Source organism: Haliotis cracherodii, unplaced genomic scaffold (genome assembly GCF_022045235.1).
Source record: "Haliotis cracherodii isolate W230 unplaced genomic scaffold, xgHalCrac1.p SCAF_8, whole genome shotgun sequence".
Lineage (NCBI taxonomy): Eukaryota > Metazoa > Mollusca > Gastropoda > Lepetellida > Haliotidae > Haliotis > Haliotis cracherodii.
In genome coordinates, this window is record NW_027266341.1 from 13,754,489 (window position 1) to 13,777,706 (window position 23,218).

At 38.7% G+C, this 23,218-nt stretch overlaps 1 protein-coding gene across 7 annotated transcripts in view; it reads right to left on the minus strand.

Moving 5' to 3' along the window:
• LOC139450641 (rho GTPase-activating protein 7-like) overlaps nucleotides 1-23,218 on the minus strand; it is a 252,331-nt gene that overhangs the window by 54,218 nt on the left and 174,895 nt on the right. Inside the window, exon 1 of one of the 7 annotated variants that reach the window (XM_071232434.1) lies at nucleotides 13,518-13,762. The exons of the other annotated variants lie outside the window; for them this stretch is intronic. Within the exon in view, the coding sequence (XP_071088535.1) occupies nucleotides 13,518-13,710 (193 nt within the window). The 5' untranslated portion in view covers nucleotides 13,711-13,762. Of the gene's footprint in view, nucleotides 1-13,517; nucleotides 13,763-23,218 lie in introns of those variants that run through there. 7 annotated transcript variants of the gene reach the window in all.

Genomic DNA, 23,218 nt, shown 5'->3' on the forward strand with positions numbered 1-23,218 from the left:
AGCTGTATCACAATTCCTCAGTTTCGAGGTTTGATGCAAGAATAAACACTTACACACTCAAGGAATTTCAGGCATTTTCCACATGATAAGATATTTAAACATTCAAAGAAATCAAAACAAATTAAAATAGAAGCACAATCTTTGATTTATCATGAGGATGGATAAGGCAAGGTTCAGCTTCAGAACTTGGGACCTGACTTACGTAACATCATATAACAATGTGTAACTTGTTGACTGTAACCAATCAGTGAGATTGTCTGTGTCAAACTCAGTACCCACACTCAAGAGGCTCCAGATGGGGCCTATTATCTCCCCTGAATATTTAAACACAAATAAAGGACATATGACTGTCTGCTCTTCTAAAACATAGTTCCAACTTTAAGACTGTTAATGGAAGGGTATTTCCTGGTTTTCTGTGAAAGTAATAAAATTCTTAGTTGTGTACTTTGATCTGTTACATGAAGACCCCCCATGTGGGGCCTCTGATGAGCCTGAACAATAGAATCACAGTATCCGATGTTATCTGTGTTCATCATATGATGTAACAATGGCAGCCACTGGTCCAAGATTTATTGCCAAACAGATAGCTTAAAAGGAGGAAATGGCCCTTATATAGTTCATGAGGGCATAACATTTTATGTGCCTACAAGTAATGACTGAGGTAGGCGATTACTTGATTAAATTGTGGATAATTAATAGGAGTTACTTTCCAGATTAGTCAGGAGAGATGATCTCATGTACTTAATTATCATAATTGAAACGAAGGAAAGGAAAAAAAGTCTAAAAGGAGATACCCTACTCAAAACAAAATAATCAAGATTAAAGTAACATTGTGATTTAAAAATTGATTACATTGACAATTGAACTTAAACAAAGACAAAATGTTGTTTGATGCTTCCTGATTACATCATGAAATATGTAAAAAACATTAAGTAGCAAATGAAAACCAAAAACAATGGACACAAGCCATAAATTTCAACTCTCAATTTGACAAATAAATTATTCATGAAACCCAAACAATAAACTGTTTAAAACTTTAAGAAGCATGAAAAGCCATCACATTCAAAGAACAAAATACCAAATTACACAAATGGCAAGTTTATTTCATTAGTTGAAGTGCAATAAACAGTTCCTGTTGGGATTTCTTATGATCAATAAAATGTCTTGAAACCAGAGAAACAGGAAAACCATTAATTTTGGGCCTGGGCAAGTTGCAACATAAAACAAAACCTGTTCGTGATCAATTGTTTCTTGGGTGAGTCAAGCCAGCTCAATGGATCCAGTTTGTTCTTCACAGCATGGTTGATGATGGGAATGTAGCAAAATATTCTTAATGGAGATGCACATACTCTTGTAATCGGAATAAGTATTAGGAAAATAGCATGTGGACCACTAAAATATTAGTCTCAGACATTTAGAAGTTGGATATACATACAAGGCATATAATGGATAACAACTTGTTTATTATATATATATTTAAACATACAGTAAACTATGGTTATAACGAACACGCTTATAACGAACTGACGGATATAACAAACTGTTTTTTTGGTCCTGTCTATTTGCTGTATATATTCCGTACATTAGCTTATAACGAACTACGGTTATAACGAATTAAAATTAGTGGTCCCTTTGAGTTCGTTATAACCGTAGTTTACTGTATGTCTTTATATCATAAAGAAGTTGCTAGCAAAGCATTCCTTGGTATACATTAAAATATATGTCGACTAGTGTAGAGGAAACTATATTACAAGAGTTGGGAAAGTTGGAGGAAGATTGCGTATCTGTGAGTATACAGCTTCAGAAAATTGCATCCTTGTACGCATACATTCACCAGGAAGCTCTCTTTCATTCACAAAATAATTACTAATCACAATCAGTCAGGCCATACATTAGCAGACCATCTGTTGCATGAAATCTTAAAAAGATCTAAAACATACTGTTTGGTCTGTCTGTCTTCTCAACAACAAATATCTGTAATAGATTCAATTTTGAGGGGCAGTCGGGTAGCCTAGTGGTTAAAGTGTTCGCTCGTCATGCCGAAGACCTGGGTTCGATTCCCGACATGGGTACAATGTGTGAAGCCCATTTCTGGTGTACCCCGCCATGATATTGCTGGAATATTACTATAAGCGGCGTAAAACAATACTCACTCACTCACTCAATTTTGAATCTTGAATCTCGAATCTTGAATCTCAAATCTCGAATATGCCTCAACTCATAATTTTGATTAACTGACTCATCCAACACAAAATCCAACTCTATTCTAAGAAAACAAAAAACAGAATGAGTGCACATAATGTATTCATATAGACACCTGCTGACCTTGCGAGGTAATAATGACCTAATATCAGAGCTACAGCTTTTAGTCCTACTTCAAACATCAGTATACTTACTCCTTCACGTTTGTTTTGAAATCCTTCACAAGTGACTGTGACGATAGTGATCTCCGATACCCCAAACAAGGAACTCCTAAACCTGTCACAGAGGTCAGCTTGGATTTTCTGACTTTTCCTGGTCCTTGAGCTCCGCCCAAGTATGGGACCAGCTGGGAGGACATGTGCTTGTGATTGTGACGGTCATGTAAGGTAATGTGTAACTTTGTCACCAGCCAATGAGTCGTCAGTTGCCAGGGAAATAGCATACAAACCACCACATAAGCAGGACTGCTCTTTTGAATTTTGAAAAACTGTGACTTCCTAAACATGAATAGTTGTGTTTTTAGTTTCTATGAATCGTAACTCGAATTTATTGTTTCTGTGAAGAAGATATGCATCGTTACGTTTACAGAAAATTACTTAATTAGTTCATATGACGCCAGTATGCCATTTAAAAAAATTCAATGACAGAATACGAATAAAAGGTTTCCTTATATTTGTGAATTTATTCAATTGAATAAACGTTTAATTTCCATTGAAGTTTTCATTCTGTCAAATACTTCTGGCAGGAGGAAATGTTATGAATAAGATATCCCACAGTGCACCACATAAGGAAGTGGTAGGACAGAAGTGTTGACAGAGGTGACTGACAAGCTGTCAGTTGCAGACACCTGCATCCTCGGACAAGGAACACAGAGTTGTCTGCCCCTGACTTATCACTGTTGGTGGCCAATGTTCACGAATAATGAATAGAAGATTTTCAATTAGGCCAGAAGAAAATAATTGTTTTTCTGATTTATGACCCTAGATTGAAAACTAAGTACATTCATTGCCACATCTCAAATTATCAGTTGGATGATATCTGATAAATCAAACAAATAATTCAAGTATTATAATCCAATATAACATTACACTCATTCAATCATTGTTTTACTGAGATCATAAAGTCATAATCGCAACGTAAAATCAAAGATAAAACCAAAAGTTTTAAACTCAGATGCTTTTTGTCCTTGACCTTTAACTATTCTCCATAGGGGGCAAAAATAAATTCATTCAAGTTTGTATATCTTAAGTCAAACGATTAACTCAAGTCTGCATTTCTCAGACACATGGCTATGACAGTGTGTCCGACGAAGACAACAGTAATTCTATCTGCCTTGGGTGTGTAATTTGCTAAGCTGCATGTTTTTCAGGCAGTGTAAAATTTCCTGATTGAAGTAGCGATACCACCAGGAGGCACAAGGAAGCCAATACTACTCAGGAATAAACTTGTGAGAAAATATGTATCTTGCCCTGCTAATCTGTCTGTCTTAGATAAACATCGTATACAATTTGTTTAGATATGTGGTTGTCAATCATCACGGAGAATGAATGCATAGCTTGAATAACATTGCAACTTTAAGGTATTCCTGCATACCATGCTTTACTGTAAATAAACATACTCTCAATACCTTTGAAAACTTCCACAAAAAGGCATTTCTTAAAATGTCAGATTACAAATGTATTTGTATACTACAAACCAAGTGTTGTAAATCGATTCCGGCAAACCTTTGTTTCGGTTCAGCTAAAACATGAACAATACTTATCATGGATATTCCAAATGCCAAGTACTTGGTCAATACAGCTGCATATTTATTCAGGAAATGTTGAAAATAAACCCTCTCCTCATATCACACTCTACACCATTCAAACTGATAACTTGTGAGTTTTGTTTAGTATTTTCTTCAATAAGACGGTATAAGACTTTCACACCTATACTGTAAACACATCTGAGCTCTAACACTGAAGTACAGCTTCCCTGGCAACTAACATCAAGCTGGGCCATCTAGTGTTTACAAACACACAACAAAGACAAAAGTAGTTGTTTTGACACTAGCACCCAACAGCAGAACACATATTCCAGACAACTACCTCCCATGTAGACAGCCCACAGCTGTGTTTTGGGAGATCTCAAACGGTCATGTTAAGATAATGAACAGTAATATGTTAGGGTCTTAGCTATCTTTTGAAGACTGGTCCAGACCCCCTCCTTCAAGCAACCTCCTCAGTCAGGCTACCCCACATCCACTCAAGATCTGTCAGTGGAGGGGGGCAACAACTGTAAGTGTTCCCCTCCTAAGCTGCGTCTAGACTTAATAAACACTGACCAGGGATTAAACTTCTAATCCTATTGTGTAACATACTTTGCTGCTTCTAAGACCCTCAAGTTTTATGGACTGGATGCTGAAACCATTCATGATTCTCCTCCAGGCAGATAATGTGTACTGATTGCTGCCGTGAAGGGGGACGGTTGATCCCTGCCACCTCCACACCCAAATCTGTGCCAGTTGTCACCTGACAGCTCAGTGAATATGGTTTTAACCAGCTTTTAAAACATTAAATGATTAGTTTTACATACCATGGCCGGTGACACCAAGAATGAATGGGATTAGCACATTGTACCCATGTGAGAAACAGCATCCAGGTCATTGGCATAACGAGCCAATGCTTTACTACTGGGCTACCCATAGACTAATATTAAGTCTCTGAAATCTTATATTACACAATATCCTTCTTGACTCTAAAAATATATAAAAATTCCCTATGCTGATTTGTTGAATAGAGCTAGCTTGAGCTGGCTAGACTTGCTTTTGTATGAATTTCTAGATTATTTTTTTTCATAAAATAAATATATTCCACGGTCATGGTACATGACTATGCTACCCAGTGTTCGAACTTAAGTGGATCCTCCTTGAGGTTCGCTCCTAGTTTGTTTGTTTGTTGTTTGATGCCACACTTAGCAATATTCCACCTGTATGATTGAGGTCTGTAAATAATCGAGTCGGACCAGACAAACCAGTGATTGACATCATGAGCATCGATCCATGCAATATGAATACGATGACATGCATCAGACAATCAGACAAGTCAGCCAGCCTGACCACCTGATCCCGTTAGTGGCCTCTTATGACAAGCATAGTCGCCTATTACTGCAAGCACGGGTTGTTGAAGACCTATTCTAACCGGGATCTTCATAGGTCTATTTGATCTAGGGACACCCTTTACGTTTACTATGAGGACCCCTCATTTTCATGCTTCTGCCTGAACACTGCTCCCAAACCCAACTTGAAAGATTCTTGGTATACACAACTGAAATTCATTGCATTAATAACTCTGAAGGACAAATCTTGATATGTTTTTGATGTGTCATGTTATTATAATTCATAAGCAAACAAAGGGTTCCATGGCCTTGAAAAGAGTTGCTATTTTCCACAGAACGGCAAATGATGATTGTTGATAAGGATCTCCTAGGATAGAGTGCTATGTTCCAGTGCCACACACGGTTGTATCCTTGACAACCAGGTTGTAACCTTGACAACCAGCACTCCATGTTTTTGCCCTATTGTACACAAAAAGCCTTCAGGACAAGTGACATCGACTCAGCCTTGAGTTGTCAGAACTCCGACAACAGCTGGTCTCACACGACAACACTGGCCACAATACCCCTCCACGCCTGTATGTATACCTCCCTACTAGGCATATATATACACATGTCATATCAGCACAAACACACATCTATCATTCCTTCTTGTCCCATGCAGATGTGTGCCAGATGGTGACAACAAGCTACACACACCATACAGAAACACGGTGACTGGGATGCAGTGATATATTACCTGCCAAGTACTTACATTGATAAGTATATATACAACAAATGCCCTAATCAATATAAGGTAAGTTCAGAATCTGCCAGAATATAGGAGTTATAGAACTATAAACAATATCTACCATATATTTCATGACATATATGGAAATTTAATAAAAGATAATTCCTGCTGTCAAAGATATATATTTCATACTTAATCAGGCACATGTTCGGATATAACTTTACAATTACCTTTTCGCGACCACCTGGTATCATCACTATATATAAACACACAGAGAAAGTTGGCATCATACAATGGACTCTGCTCTCACCAGAGATTTCTTATGATTATGGAAATCTTATAGTCACTTTTATAATTGTGAAAAAACAGACATGCGAACAATTGCAGCGGGAGCATATTGTAAAAGAAAGGAGAAACAGTAGCAAGGGATTTTTTAAATCGATTGCAGCAGGATCATATTGTAAAAGAAAGGAGAAACAGTAGCAAGGGATTTTATAAATCGATTACAGCAGGATCATATTGTAAAAGAAAGGAGAAACAGTAGCAAGGGATTTTATAAATCGATTGCAGCAGGATCATATTGTAAAAGAAAGGAGAAACAGTAGCAAGGGATTTTTTAAATCTATTGCAGCAGGATCATATTGTAAAAGAAAGGAGAAACAGTAGCAAGGTAGTTATAAATCGATTGCAGCAGGATCATATTGTAAAAGAAAGGAGAAACAGTAGCAAGGGATTTTATAAATCGATTGCAGCAGGATCATATTGTAAAAGAAAGGAGAAACAGTAGCAAGGGATTTTATAAATCGATTGCAGCAGGATCATATTGTAAAAGAAAGGAGAAACAGTAGCAAGGGAGTTATAAATCGATTGCAGCAGGATCATATTGTAAAAGAAAGGAGAAACAGTAGCAAGGGATTTTATAAATCGATTGCAGCAGGATCATATTGTAAAAGAAAGGAGAAACAGTAGCAAGGGATTTTTTAAATCGATTGCAGCAGGATCATATTGTAAAAGAAAGGAGAAACAGTAGCAAGGGAGTTATAAATCGATTGCAGCAGGATCATATTGTAAAAGAAAGGAGAAACAGTAGCAAGGGATTTTTTAAATCGATTGCAGCAGGATCATATTGTAAAAGAAAGGAGAAACAGTAGCAAGGGATTTTATAAATCGATTACAGCAGGATCATATTGTAAAAGAAAGGAGAAACAGTAGCAAGGGATTTTATAAATCGATTGCAGCAGGATCATATTGTAAAAGAAAGGAGAAACAGTAGCAAGGGAGTTATAAATCGATTGCAGCAGGATCATATTGTAAAAGAAAGGAGAAACAGTAGCAAGGGATTTTATAAATCGATTGCAGCAGGATCATATTGTAAAAGAAAGGAGAAACAGTAGCAAGGGAGTTATAAATCGATTGCAGCAGGATCATATTGTAAAAGAAAGGAGAAACAGTAGCAAGGGATTTTATAAATCGATTGCAGCAGGATCATATTGTAAAAGAAAGGAGAAACAGTAGCAAGGGATTTTTTAAATCGATTGCAGCAGGATCATATTGTAAAAGAAAGGAGAAACAGTAGCAAGGGAGTTATAAATCGATTGCAGCAGGATCATATTGTAAAAGAAAGGAGAAACAGTAGCAAGGGAGTCATAAATCGATTACAGCAGGATCATATTGTAAAAGAAAGGAGAAACAGTAGCAAGGGAGTTATAAATCGATTGCAGCAGGATCATATTGTAAAAGAAAGGAGAAAAGAAAGTTTCTCTTAACAAAAAATTAAGATTAAAATAAATTACCTCCAAATATGAAGAAAGTGACCACTACGTTTATAGGTAATTATTAAGTGTCCCAAATGTCCCAATGTTTCCCTCCCTCCCTCCAGAATATGAACAAAATGACAAATACCTTTCATACATAAAATCATAAGTATCCCAAATGTCCCACTGTTTCTCCTCCTCCACACAGGACAGGCCCCTGCTACAGCAGTGACCTCGATCTCAGCCCACAACAGCAGGAATGGCAGTGATTTTAATCACTCAGTCATGCAACCTTCATCCTGTGGGGTGGGGACTGTGTTTGACTCAGTGCCCCAGGGCGAGGATGCCGACTGGTCACTCCCACACAAAGAGGCCCAGTAACTAGGTGGGAGATGAGCTACCACTGCTTCTTTTTAATATAAAAAACATCTTTTCCGGTTTATAGTCTTTGAGGAGGTTTTTGATAGGGCATTTCTCATAGCCTGTCTCTTCTCGGAAACATCAAAGGGAGATAAGTCGGAGTATGGTAAACAATGTCGTAGAAGAATAATGGACAGCCAGTATCTTTCATCTCAAGCACCTCATGTCATGTATTTATGGTAAAACCTAATAAATATGGAAAATTATGTAGAAATCAAATGGAACACGGACATGCGGGAGCCATGTTTTATATCATCCATAGAGCCATTGAATATATATAGTAGTAGCCATGATTTAATCATTCCAATACAGTATGTATATATATTTATATTGGGACATATGCTAGTAGGTCAAAATGAACAACAAAATGCCAGATAATAGCTTATTCAAACCATCACAATTTGTACAAAACAATATGCTGTAATCTGCTGATATGCTTTCTAAACTCCTAAATAAATAACCCTATTGTTGGCTTCATCTAATAGTTTCACAGTCCCTGAACCATTTTATTTTCCCTTCCACCCAGCCCTTACTGTATTGCTTTCGCCCTCAATGAAGCAAGTCTAGATTTTCCTTTCCTAGGGACTCCTTTTCAATTTAAATGAAGTTGTTTGTTTCTATCAAAATGATATATTTTCAGAGACAAAGTGTAAACTACCTCAAACTGAAACCGTATTTGCAGAAAGTGAACATGAGTCTCTGAGGTACATGACAAAAAGCTCTTGAAAGAATCAATTACTATGTATCTCCTGAAAGCATGTCAACAAAGACCCTGACGAAATAATTAGAAATAACATCGAATGCAAGCTCCCAACTTTACATGACAAATCAAAATCAACACACAAAGATAGAACAACGCCACCACAAACATCCCTGTTGTTGTGACAGAGCCATAATTGGGAACATGCAGGAACAGTTACGTATCAATTACCCTCGTAATGAGGGGTGGACTCTCCACCTAGCCCCGAGACATGCTCATTAGATTTGTCAAATTACGAGATATAGGTTGAGCCCTAGGCCCCCTGCATCAGTTCAATGGCAGTGGGAGCCGACTTGTCAGGTTAGATACTGTGAGGAGGAACAGCATGGAGGAATACAGCTTGGGGATATGTTTTCAAGTTATTGTCCCAATCTCCCTGATTCAATTATTCTTGGGACAAGTGGGTCTTGTTGTGGTCATCTGAGGTCAGTGTTGCTGTGAGCATTGAACCATGGCACATCATGTCTGGGTAGACTTGCACAAGTCTCTAAGGCAATTGTTCTTAGTTTAATTCCTCGATTATATAAATAATATGAACAAGTTGTCCCTATAAGAGACTGACGGCCACTTATCTAGACTTGCCTATAAGGAGGATGGAATTACTACACATCCATGGACTTATCTTTCAGTACAGCCTTGGAGCAAGGCTAATGTCAGGGCAAATGGGAGACGGAAGTTTGTTTTGTAGTTCATTGTTGCCTTTGAGAGCAGCCATTCTACTCAATGTTTTTATTTCCTGTTATGATTCATAAGAGTGTTATCATTGGCGATTAGCTAGTACTGTTGTTATTGTTTACAATGTAAAAAGCAGAATTTGTTTTGATTATTATCAACTGTTTTATATATCATGTCTATATGTCACCTACTACATCTCCAAAACCAATACTCCCTCCCCCATCCATTCAGTCCCTCATCACACTTCCCAAACTCCCACACCAATACTCACCCACTCCACAACTATCCACTCATCCCTGCATCACCCACACCTCCCCCACTCACCCACACCAATACCCCCCACCCCCACACCAACTCCATCAACACTGTCCCACCTCCCATACTCCAGCCCCTATCCGTTCAGCCCCCTCACCATCACCTATACCAATACCAACCCACATCCACACCATCCCATATCAACTCTATCCTTATAATATACTGATCTGCAAAAGAGGACCACATTGAAATACTTTACAGAGTGAGTGAATCACTCAGGTACAGTATACATCACTACACATCGGTTTGAAAATGGAGAAAAATCAAAGGTAAGTAGTATTTGCCAAATTGTTTTTATTGATGAGCTCATCATAAAATGATTCTCATTGAAAAATATAAGTTCCAAAGTGACATATTAGAATTTGATGTGACCGCCACAAGCCATTTCCTGTTATTCTGATCGTCAGGTCAAACATACTGCACATAATCTATACAATCGAAAAGTACAACAAACCAACCCCACCCTCCACCCCCACAAACACCCTGTGGCTCCCCACCAAGGGGCACCTGCCCCACCCTGCTGCATGCCCTATAATTACCTGCAGCTGGGAGGAAGGGGGCTGGCCTCACCCCCTGACACTGCCTGTGCCCGGGACAATCCCCTTATATAAGCTAATCATCCATGTCCAGGCCAGCATTCACTTCATCAACACCAGTAATTCCTTCTTTCTTCACCTGGTAATCCTATTCCCCACACAACTAGCATTCACATCCATAAGTCCCGGGTGATGTGGTGGCAGAATTGATGGCTCACCTTTCACTGAGGCGGAGAGGAATCAACAAACTCATCAACAGATATTCATCATAATGTCTCTGGTCTTTCATTAACACACTTCTGTCAAACAGGTACAAAAGTCTCCGACAAATCCACCAAGTTGTACATCCCCTATCATATTTCTCGTTCAAAGGAGTGTCCTGGGTTTGAGTCCTGTAGCAATCCACCATTACAGATACCTGGTATCACCACATCGTTCAATGATGCATCAGATCCTGCTGCAAGCCTACAGAAGAACCACACCATCTCAATGTTCAATAACGTCCTCCACTCCCTGACAAATCAGATCTATCAGTCTTGTACCATGGCAAGAATTGACTGACAAGATGAAATTTCATTAGCGATTCCTAACTGGTGGTCAAGCTGATGCAAGGTGAAGGCCGAACTGGACAGGGGACACTGCAGGTATGCTCTGTGTCCACACACAACCGAGGTTACTTCAAGTTCAGCCTCAGTCCGCGGACATAATTGACAGCTTGCTGGGAAACTGTATCTTCCTAACTGAACAATGCGCATCTACAACAGGTATACCTGTATCTACAACTAGACTTATTTTAGGCTACAATAAATTATCAGATAATAGATAATTTAGGCAGGTTTTCAAATTTCAAATATTCCTGCATATATAAAGTGGAAAAAACAATGTCTCTCTCCTTATAAATAAACGCTCCTTGTTTTAGTATTAACATGATCTTTCAGATGTTAAATGTAACACATGTTTAGATATTTTATCACGATTTATAGAAATCTCCTTTTCAATTCAAACGCTCTTTACTCTCATGGCAAACATTCCGATCACTTATCAAACACATACCTCTACGACAGGAGTTTTATCACACCTCTCAAGAAACTTCAAAAGTGTGTCTTTGGTCAAGATTAATTCACAAAAATGTCAACAATTCAAACAAAAACTGAGGAGGGTTGTTTAAACAGTGAACATGTACTTGAATCCTTCTGGGGTAGGTGAATAAACTACAGCTTTACAGATTCCATTGTAGCAGTAATGATTTATGACACAACAACACAAGGTACCTCGCAAACCTCAACCGCTCGATTCCTGAAAGGTGTTAAATCATTCATTGAATACTTCTAATTCTCAAACCTCAAACGCTCGACTCCCTGAAAATTATTAATCATTCATTGAATACCTCTAATTCTCAAACCTCAAACGCTCAACTCCTGAAAGGTATTAAATCATTCATTGAATACTTCTAATTCTCAAACCTCAAACGCTTGACTCCTGAAAGGTATCAAATCATTCATTGAATACCTCTAATTCTCAAACCTTAAGATGTTTCATATACCGATAGTACAGTTTATACTAAACAAAAAATGCTTGGGATCATGAATATTTTTTTGATATTTGTTCGTAGTGAAGACCGAGCACACAATTTCATAAAAATATTCCCCAAAATATTCACGATCCCTAAGTTTTTCTGTTCAGTATATTTCAATGACAGCAGTATCTTCCATAATCTGTGACTATCCCCATATCATCAAATGAATGCCCTGATAGATGGACAAGTGAAAGGCTGGAAGGGCTATAAGCAGAGTTGCCAAGACTTGAGAGCCAAAACAAATAAACAAGTTGCCAAAGTAGTCGGCCATATCTTAGCTAAGTCCAGTGTATAAATCAAAGTGACCATGCTTGTTGTTGTGTGTTTGTTGAGGACTGAGCAGGGGACACCTTCAACACATCTGTACAAGTAAATCTCACAGGATCACTGTGTCATGCGGACAGGTTTTTGCTGAGGTCATGTCTGGGGCTCGTCTCTCTTACAGACACCTACAGCATAAATATAGTAAAACAATCACCTCGTTCCTTGCTTCTCCCATTCTCAGCCCTTTCAGCCTCTACTCATCCTTTTTAGGCCTGGAATTAAGAGACTTGAGGGTTCCTCTATCTTTGTCTATGTGGCCTCAGCAAAGCTTTCAAAAAGTGAGTGAGTGAGCGAGTGAGTTTTAACGCCGCTCTTAGCAATATTCCAGCAATATCACGGCGGGGGGGGGCACCAGAAATGGGCTTTATGCATTGTACCATGTCGGCAATCGAACCCGGGTCTTCAGCATGATGAGCAAACACTTTTCACCACTAGGCTACCCAACCACCCCAGTAACACAACAGTGACAAAATTTATGTCCGATGCAATTCCTTATTTTGACTTATACCATATGTTCCCGTGTTTTTTTCCAGGTGAATTGACATGATACGGTCACCTTTTTGTGAACACCTGATACCATCACTCCTTAACAGTGATTCCTAAACACATGCTTATGATTTAGTCAGAATCGCACAATGGACTTTTAGAGAGAGTTCCATCACTATGCAAATGGCTTTTGTCCCTTTTTATTCATAGAATTATTTTGATTTCACCTAATACATAACTTTATTTTGGTGCCCATATTCTTGTCTACTTGGAGGCTTCTCCACACTTCACTAAACTCGGCTGCCAACTGATGAAGGGCTTCAAGCCATGCTTCAAAGATTCTGTTATGAAATCCAGTCAGGGATGGATAGAGCATCATCAAGACAGCCTTCCTCCCTCATCTACATCAGCGACCATGATGCATTAGCCATATGTCAACATTGCTCTCATTCTATGGGTCATCAAGTTAAGAGTTCATTCTATCATTTCATCATTTTTGAGAATCCCTAATGGGTTAGGAACCACTTAAGTTACAAGTAGACTATAACAGCTTTAAAAACCGCATCGCTATGACGTCATATTATCCACATGGCTCAACACCTGTTGTGTTATTAATGAAAAGAAATGCTGTCAATACATTTCCTACCTGCCAACTTTTTCTCGCGTTGAGCTCCAATTCCAAGCTCAAATCTCCCACGTCGAAAACCTCGAACTCTTTCACTGAAACTGCGAACCCAATTGTGGTTCTCTTCCTCCTCAGAACCCTCATCATCATAGTAACTATGTCCGAATGTCTCAAACCCTTCATCCTTCTTCTTCGACCAACAATTGGTCGCCATTTTCACAATAGCTTTCAAGATGAAAAAGAAGTATACTCTTCCATAACAACCATAATGATCAAATTTGATTGTCAAAATGAACTCCCAGTCCGTTTATCTCATTGATGAACAATGTCATGAATTATTTGATCTTACAATTGGCATGAAAAGTGTCAAATCAGCAAAACAAGCCAATATTCCACTTCTGGGTTGTTAAACTGGTGGTACCTCTATCTCCATCCATCAGCAATAATGGCAACTCGTCAACAGGAGTAGACTTGACATGTGTCTGTCCTGGATGTCCGTATGTCAAAGCATTTGTTGATGTTTCTACAATAACCACCGCATTTACACCAACTCACCTCCACTGCTCCTCACACTATCAGGGAGCTGTTTGAACATTCTGGTGAGGGTGTAACAGTTATCACTTTCTGATAAAATCTTCCTACTTTTGGAAACTTCAAAATCAATCTTGTCTACGGAGCCAATAAAATGCCCACTGCTAGAGATAGGTAAAACACATCTCTAAGGCACCAGTGTTTCTATGTTAATGTACACTCTCCATTGAAATGTGAAATCAGAATCTTGGTGTGAAATCAGAATCTTGGTGTGAAATCAGAATCTTGGTGTGAAATCTGAATCTTGGTGTGAATGAGAATCATGGTGTGAAATCAGAATCTTGCCTCCTTTATGCATTTCATCCAATTCCTAGTTATCCTAGCTGAGGTTATGTGTCGTATCTGTTGTCACTGTATTCATATAACACAATCTTTGTAATAAATATAACATTGAGCTCCATATTATCCAGCATAAGACTTCAGTTCATACTAAGATCCTTTCACAGCTTGCGACTTCAACTTCCAATAATGTTCTCTGCAGGACCTTCATCCCTCTTGTCCACTCGTGTGTGATTTGTCTCATCAAATCTCATTAAATCCCGAGTAATTGTCAGTATAACACATCATAACACCCCAGGTCAAACTTATCTTCTGCTTCCTTGACCCTGAGATCAGCCTAATTGGATGAACATTTGATCAGGTATTGCCAAAACATTACTTGTTTCACCTCTGATAACTTTGGGCAGGAATCGTTCATCGTGCTGACATGAAAATGGTCAAATGGGATTCACATATCTACGTTGCAGTAATTTTCAGGTTTGATCCACATGAATCCTACCTCTGAGCAGTCGACCCAATAGGTAGTTCACATCCAGTTATCTCCTACGATAACCTCACTCTAAATAGAACAAATCCACTGGGAATCTTTGCTGGATGAAATCGGTGAAAAGATACAAAAAGAACTGCACGTGAGAAAATCCGGATTTCTTTCCTCCATTGAAAACAGCTCCAGTTCATGTAGCCTTATCAAGATTCTCTTACACACTCACAGTCTAACAAATGATTCTTTTGGCTCTGTTCAAGTACAACGGTTTAATTGACTACGGTTCCAAAACCTTCCATTCAATATCTTGAACAACCACAGGAACTAAATAACATTTTGGTCCTGAAAAGCAATCCAGTGGTCAAAAGGATAGGATCTATCTTCAACCTCACATGATATACAAGCACTAATGTTCCAGTGAAGAGAGCCCACCTGTTTATCCTATGTGAAACATCATAGACTCCCAACTCCCAGCAGTGTCAGGAGTACGTAGAGAACACTCCAGCAGCATTCAGCCAATGATAGCAGTTCTCCCAGCACGCAGCTGATACCTATGTCTTACACAGATCACAACAAGCCTGACTTTACCCAACACTGGATCCGTGTCCCCCTGGCTGGGTTAGTCCCACAGTGAAATCTGGTTGTGTACCATTGTTTTACAGGTCAGGAACCAAATTGTTTTCTCCCTGGTGAAACAGTCTGGCTTACTGTATGGAGCCACCTGCTGTGTTTGTGAATTAACTGCAGCCAGGTGGTCACATGAAAGGGTGGACAGTGTTTCCGTAACCTCTTGTGAGGGATTGATCTGTTGGGCTGACCACTGTTAGGTATCACTTTGTCCTTCTAAATGATGGGAGGAATGAATCAGACAGAGTCGTGAGTCCAGTCTTCCGCAAATGACAGACAGAGTGACCACTGTCAAAATATCAACTTAGTTTAGGTGGGGACAACAGAGTAGGAAACTTGATGCTCCCTGTCCAGCGAGTGACAGACACGTTGACCACTGTCAGACTCTGACCCTGTGCCTCCAGACCATGCCAGGACAAGACAGGATGACATACCAGGTAGTAGTGGTCAAGCAAATGACAGATGGCCTGACCACTAGGATGCCACGTGTTCAGCATATATATATCAGGTGGCAGGTATGTATGGGCATGCCTGTCCAGTACTCTTGACCACTGTCCTAGAATATCATTCCATATCATCCACTTGAAATCAATACAGTCCTAGAATATCATTCCATATCATCCACTTGAAATCAATACAGTCATGGAATATCATTCCATATCATCCACTTGAAATCAATAGTCACAGGTTATCATTCCATATCATCCACTTTGAAGTAAGATGACCACTACCATTGATTATCATTCCATATCATCCACTTTGAAGTAAGATGACCACTACCATAGAATATCATTCTATATCATCCACTTTGAAGTCAGATGACCACTACCATTGATTATCATTCCATATCATCCACTTTGAAGTAAGATGACCGCTACCATAGAATATCATTTCATATTATACGATTAAAAATAAATAAATATTGTACACGTCCGACTCAGGTCACACTTAGGAGGAATCTTGACGACAGTCAAAGAACACCACTTCACTTGTTCCACATTTAAAGCAGACTGACCACAATCATAGAACATCAGTCTATTTCCTCAACATACAGTACAGCAAGGACAACGTGTTGTCTGTGAGGTCAGACGTCCAGCAGCCACAGTCTGGCCATCATCACGGTATATCACCCGGTTCCTCCCCTTGTACAGAAATGGGTTCGGGCCTTGACAAGTGGGCGCCTTGACAAGTGGGCGAGTCTGGGGTGTTGCTGGACACACATGATAAACAATGGTCAGTCGTATAACCCAGTGATTTATAGTCAAACACTCTTGAGGTCAGCTGGAGCAAGCTTGACCAATCTCATCAACATAACCTAGACACTGGAGAGTGCTGTGGAATTTACTCACACACAAAGCTTGCTACAACCACGGCAGTATAAGAGTATAAGGCAAGTTCACTGTAAGCAGTAAAGTTAATGCAGCATGTTTGAGTTAATCGACTGCTAGTTCGGGTTAATGAACCTTAATTTTCTATTAGCCTGGGCCAGTTCTACAAAGGAATCTCAATGCTCCAAGAACTGTGGCATATAACATGCCCAGCTTACATGATCACCAGGCATTTATTTAGAAAATATGCTGAAGTTATATAGTACGCTGAGTTAATCAGGGTCAGGTAAATCACTGAGTAAGCATTGGAACAAGCACCTGCAGGTTATTACAAAACCCGTGGCTGTATCAGGGGATTAATCCCTAAAGCCTTTAACCAAATTCCTCAGTGCAAATGATTCTTACACTGAAATCCACTACATGCTTCCAAAATTACACAGAACATATTCTCAACAACTCTGAAAAATTGCAGTTTGACATGCTATGGATACATCCATCTCAGCATCTTCAGCAATCTTTTAACTTCACAACTTTTAAAAACATATCCACTTCAGCTTTTCATGGTAATCTCCTAATGCATATATTTCCCTCCACAATCAGCTTCATTAACTGTGGGCCATAGTGACACACACAAGATTGCTGTTCACCAGGTATGTGTGAAACATGCTCTTGTCAGCTGCCGGAGGGGTAACCCTGTGCCACTAACACATCAGTGCAGGTGTAGTTGTGAAGGCTATTAACAGCCTGCTCCCAGGTCCATGTACCTCACTGGTTGGGTTACTTCCAGCCTGACACATCATGGCCTCCTGTGTGATATATGCCATATTCAGTTGTGTAAATTGATATATGCCATATTGAGTTGTGTAAATTGATATATGCCATATACACTTGTGTAAATTGATAAATGCTGTATTCAATTTTGTAAATTGATACATGCTATATTCAATTGTATTTAACTGATAAATGTTGTATTGAGTTGTGTAAATTGATAAATGCTGTATTCAATTATGTGAATTGATATATGCCATATTCAACTGTGTAAACTGATATATGTCGTATTGAGTTGTGTAAATTGATATATGCCATATTGAGTTGTGTAAACTGATATATGCCATTTTCAACTATGTAAACTGCTATATGTCGTATTGAGTTGTGTAAATTGATATATGCCATATTCAAATGTGTAAACTGATACATGACATATTCAGTTGCGTCCACTCTCATAAATTGGCCAATCTCATTTTTGACATTTGCAGTTTTTAGTTGCGTCCACACTCATAATTGGTCAACTTCATAACTGATATAAGACATACTGCAACCACTCTCATAAATTGGTCAAAATCTGATAATTGATATATGCAATATCCAGTCACAACCACTCACAGAATGACATCCAATGACATCAGCCAAACGTCTGCAAAAATAATGACAGAAAACACAACAGACCAGTTTGTACAAAATGTCAGATAGTTGATAATCGGTCATTTGCATATGTTTCAACGGCCTTGTGGACAATGTCGGTCTTCATTTTTTGCAAACAGATCTAAAACCTATGAAGCCAGTACTAAAAACCTTGTCCTTGCAACAACTAAGTAATTCATATCAGGTTGGTTTCCACTTCACATGCACAAATTACTATTCTGGACAAACCCACCTCTCTGTACTGTGGCAAGTGTGTGAATGCAATCAAACATCACACCTTTCCTTGAACAGATCACTATTCTTGGCACAGAATTTGTCTAAAAGATCTGACCTTGCTTGTCATTTGCTTTCCCATTGAGCAGAAGTGGAGCCCACCCTGGTGCAACCTCTCATTGACTTAAACTAGTTGTTACACCGCCATTGTCACTAAATAAACTTTGGACATAGAAGTAAGTGTGCACCAAAATATGAAGGTGTGTTTTCTTTAAACTTCCTTGAAAAGTTCAAATAAGCCTTCTTACTTGTGAAGACGTAACAAGCGCATTTTTTTAGACTTGTGAAAACAACCGATCTGCTGCATGGACCACGGCTCACACTTGCCATGGAAAAGCAACAAGCTGAAAATAAGTTTGTGCTTTTCCCCCCAAACCTGGATCAACACATCCTCATGTAGCAGTTGACTGCATCACCGGTAGGGCTATTCCCATGCATGGTCCATTTCAGACAATCTCACTGCCTTAACGACTGCAAGTTTCAGATAATATTACTGCCTTAACGGTGACGAGTTTCATACAATATTACTGCCTTAACGATGACGAGTTTCAGACAATATTACTGCCTTAATGATGACGAGTTTCAGACAATATTACTGCCTTAATGATGACAAGTTTCAGACGATATTACTGCCTTAATGATGACGAGTTTCAGACAATATTACTGCCTTAATGATGACAAGTTTCAGACAATATTACTGCCTTAATGATGACGAGTTTCAGACAATATTACTGCCTTAATGATGACAAGTTTCAGACAATATTACTGCCAAAACGTTGACACAAGTTTCAGACAAAATCTCTGACTAAATGTTTATTGACATGAGTTTCAAACAATACCACTGCCTAGACATATATTGACCTGACTTTGAAGTCACTTTTCTGAGTTAATCAATTTAATGTATTCATTATCTTTCATAATTTTTAATGTACCTTCTGTGATTTTGATGAAACAAAAGATGAGGAACACTTCCTGCTGCGATGCCCTCTCTACAAAGATCTGAGAGGTGAACTAAATTCATCACCTGGCTTTGCTATGCACCCACTATCACTAAAAATACTATTAAATCCACCAGAGCCCTTTGCAAAAATTATCTCTAATTTCATCCACAAAATGTTCAGGCAAAGAAAATCTGCATCTCCTTCCTAACAATATAATCATAGCAATATTTGTATTATGTTTTGTATGTCAATATTTTAATTAGTCATGTTCATGTTTTGTACCCTGCCCCCTGTGGGTGTTTATGTACAATAAATATTCTTCTTCTTCTTCTTCTTCTTATCAAATATGAACCTAGAATCTTAGTGTCTTGATGAAATGATTCCATATAAACCATCATCAACACACTTGAGCATCCACTGCCACAGATCTGAAAGTTAACACTGTTGTCATCAGCCAGGTCTCAGCATCCATCACCTGCTAAATCTGATCAGCGCACTCTCCATGCATCATCCTGAGCATGCATACATGTCCATCATTGCTCCGTATCCCCCCTCAATACTGCCCTATCATTCGCACTTCACTCAACAGATGGTATTTCAACCCTCTTCTGCTGATTCCAGCTGAATGCTGCTTGTCAGACTGTTTTCCTAAAAACAGTTCATCTCATTAACAGCCTCTCTTGCTTGGAACCCCTCCAACTGACCATTATGTCTAAAAGAGCTTTAAGTAGTGTCAGATGTAGAAATCATGTTATGAAAGAACAACTGCAAATATTTCCCGTCCAGCCTCATGCAGAAACATGACTCTGAGGATGTGTAACGAGCAATAAAGGAAGTCTTGTTTTCTCTTCTGGTGTTGGAGGTTTAGTTGGGGTAAATATTTTCCTCGTTAATTAGTGCCATAGATTGAGATCAGAGTCCATCGGTTATCTTTCAGCAGGATGTAGACTGGTCTTATCTATGTGTTAACAAGTTTACAGGGAGGGTCAAGGAAAAGGTCAACTTCAAACCAGGAGTCTGCCCTCCACAGCTAGAACACTTCTACACTGTGCCCCATGGTGCCACTCCAACCCACAAAAAGTCTGTCTGTTATCTCAGAATGGCTTTCTTCAAACCTATGTTTACAAATCATGACTTTCATAGCAACATCTAATGCCCTCAAGAAAAATTACTCTATTTTTCTGGTATTAATTCCTTTTGTTTTTCACAATGTGTTTGCCATATGGTGGGTATCTTAAATATATCCCTAATAAATGCACCTGTTTAGGAACAGCCTTTACAGTTATTAAAAACTGCAACTCCTAATTTTACAATCACAACATACTAAACACTGTAGAATCAAGGAATTTCTTTTTATTGCTAATCCAAATTAGATATGTTTCTCCTAGTATTTTTGTAATGTCAGTTACTCTGCCAATATGGTGGTCAAATGTTCAGCATGTGGTGTCCAGATTTAGACTGACCACCAGTATATATTTAGCCATATTGACCCCAGCTTGGACTGGATACGACTATATCAATCCTAATTGCCTTTAGGGACCATGAATAATGGCTAATCCACATTCCTTGCAAGATTTATAACCAGCAATAAAGGTTATAGTTCTAGTCAATTAAATCAGATATATTTCAATCCCATTGGAAATCACAGCCAGGTTTATTTGCAGTGGCTTTCAATCAGGAATTTCTACATAGTTTAAAAATAAATGTATCTGAACTTGGTAATCTTGAATTAAAGAAAAGTAGCAATATCACAGACCATGAGGTCAATGTCAATATCCCTGATAAAACAAGCATGGATAACTCTTTGGAAAGGGAGTGCACATAAAATACACTTGCTAGCACAAAAGTTGTGAGTGAGTTAAATTCATATTTATTCTATTTTGAAACCTAACGTCGCATCAGCATTATTTCAGTCAGCCATATAGCAACACATAAGTCGTTATGCAAACTAATTAGTCAATTAACTGTTATTATTCTGGAAATCACGAAATAATTTATTTTACAATTGACTTGCCTCTGCATGTATTTGTGATGGGTACAACTGGTGTGGCAGGATACCCACATATTTTTCGTGGTATCATCTGGTATCGTCACTGATGACATAGCTTTAATTGTACAATAGACTCTACTTTTAGCAGAGATTTCTTATGATAATTCAAAGGGTTTTGTTGCTTTCATTTATTTTATTTTGATTACATCAACATAACCAGTATAGTGTGCTTCAGAACAGTGTGTGTTTACATGCATATGATTGCAAGCATTTCAGGTTCTGCTTTTTTCACATAAAAATGTAAGTTTAAACTCATTAGCCATTATGGAAATGTCAATCAGGAAGATTAAAGAAAATGATTACAATAACGTTTTTTTAATAAACACCATACTATCTTTAACTATTGGACTACAGCCATGAATTAAACACAGATCACTTCGCTTGTAGACTCATTACAAGCTAAGACGTTATGCATCCGTCAACATAAGACTTGCACGATTTGAAATCACTTTCAGTGAGTAGGCCAACCAAGTGCCTGACTTGTTCCCCGGCTGAGACCAGTGTTTGACGGATCTCTTACATCCTCTTCATGTGCTTTGTGAACAACATCATCAGCCTTGTAAAAACATCTCCTCCTAGCAGCCCAGAGTGGTTCATCCTGTTACAGCAGAATCACGCCAGTTGGTGGTGGCAACATGCTCTCTTTCAGATAAGAACTAGATGACACAAATGGCCACATTCCCCGCATGTTGAATGCATGGACCATTTGCTGAGCTATCGGTGTTGATACACCACAAAGACATCTGTATTTTGATATCCCAAGGTGAGATTATGTCACGGGCATTAACAATTTTCCAAATCCATATCTGTCATCAATTTTGGTTGTAAAGATGATGTTTATTAAGCATGAAATTACAACAACTTTGACAGCTCTGTAGTTTGTATATTTAGTGTTGCTATCACTTTGATCACTGATATTCAATATTTGTGAAGAAATTCTACCATGAATGTGTTTCCTGTGATTTAAGAGTGTGTTTTTGAAGAATGTATCTGGATTTGACCATTGACATGAGAATTTTTTCTACATTCATCCACTGCTCCCATGAATGATTTGATGAAGACTTAGAAGCAATATTCCCATGAATTCACCTGAAACACGGTTGACTTTAGATATCTGGATGCTGTACATCCATGCATGAAGGACTGGAGAGAGGACAAAACCACTTGGAAGACAGCTAGAGGCTGATCCAGACTGAGTGCACACTGCTCAAGTCGAAGAACAGAACACACATCTGTGTCTTGATTAACCCACGCAACAATATTCTAGCTATAAGATGATGTAAATAAGATTGGCTCAGACAATCCAGTGATTCATATTATGAGCAATGTTTGTTTGTTGTTTGATGCTGCACTCAGCAATATTCCAGTTATACGACGCGGTCTGTAAATAATCGAGTCTGGACCAGACAATCCAGTGATTGATATCACGAGCATTGATCCATGCAATTGGGATACGATTACATGCATCAACCATGTCAGCGAGCCTGACCACCCGATCCAGTTGGTCGCCTCTTACGACAAGCATAGTCACCTTTTACGGCAAGCTTGGATTATTGCTGAGTGCAGCGTTAAACAACAAACCAACAACCAACATGCATGATGCGGAAAGACTTCAACTACAGGCTACACATCATTCCCAGACACAAGAAAACATTTTGAATATTTACCAACATGGTATACAATCTATTCCTCATTGAATTTATTTTGAACATGGAAACCACATGTGA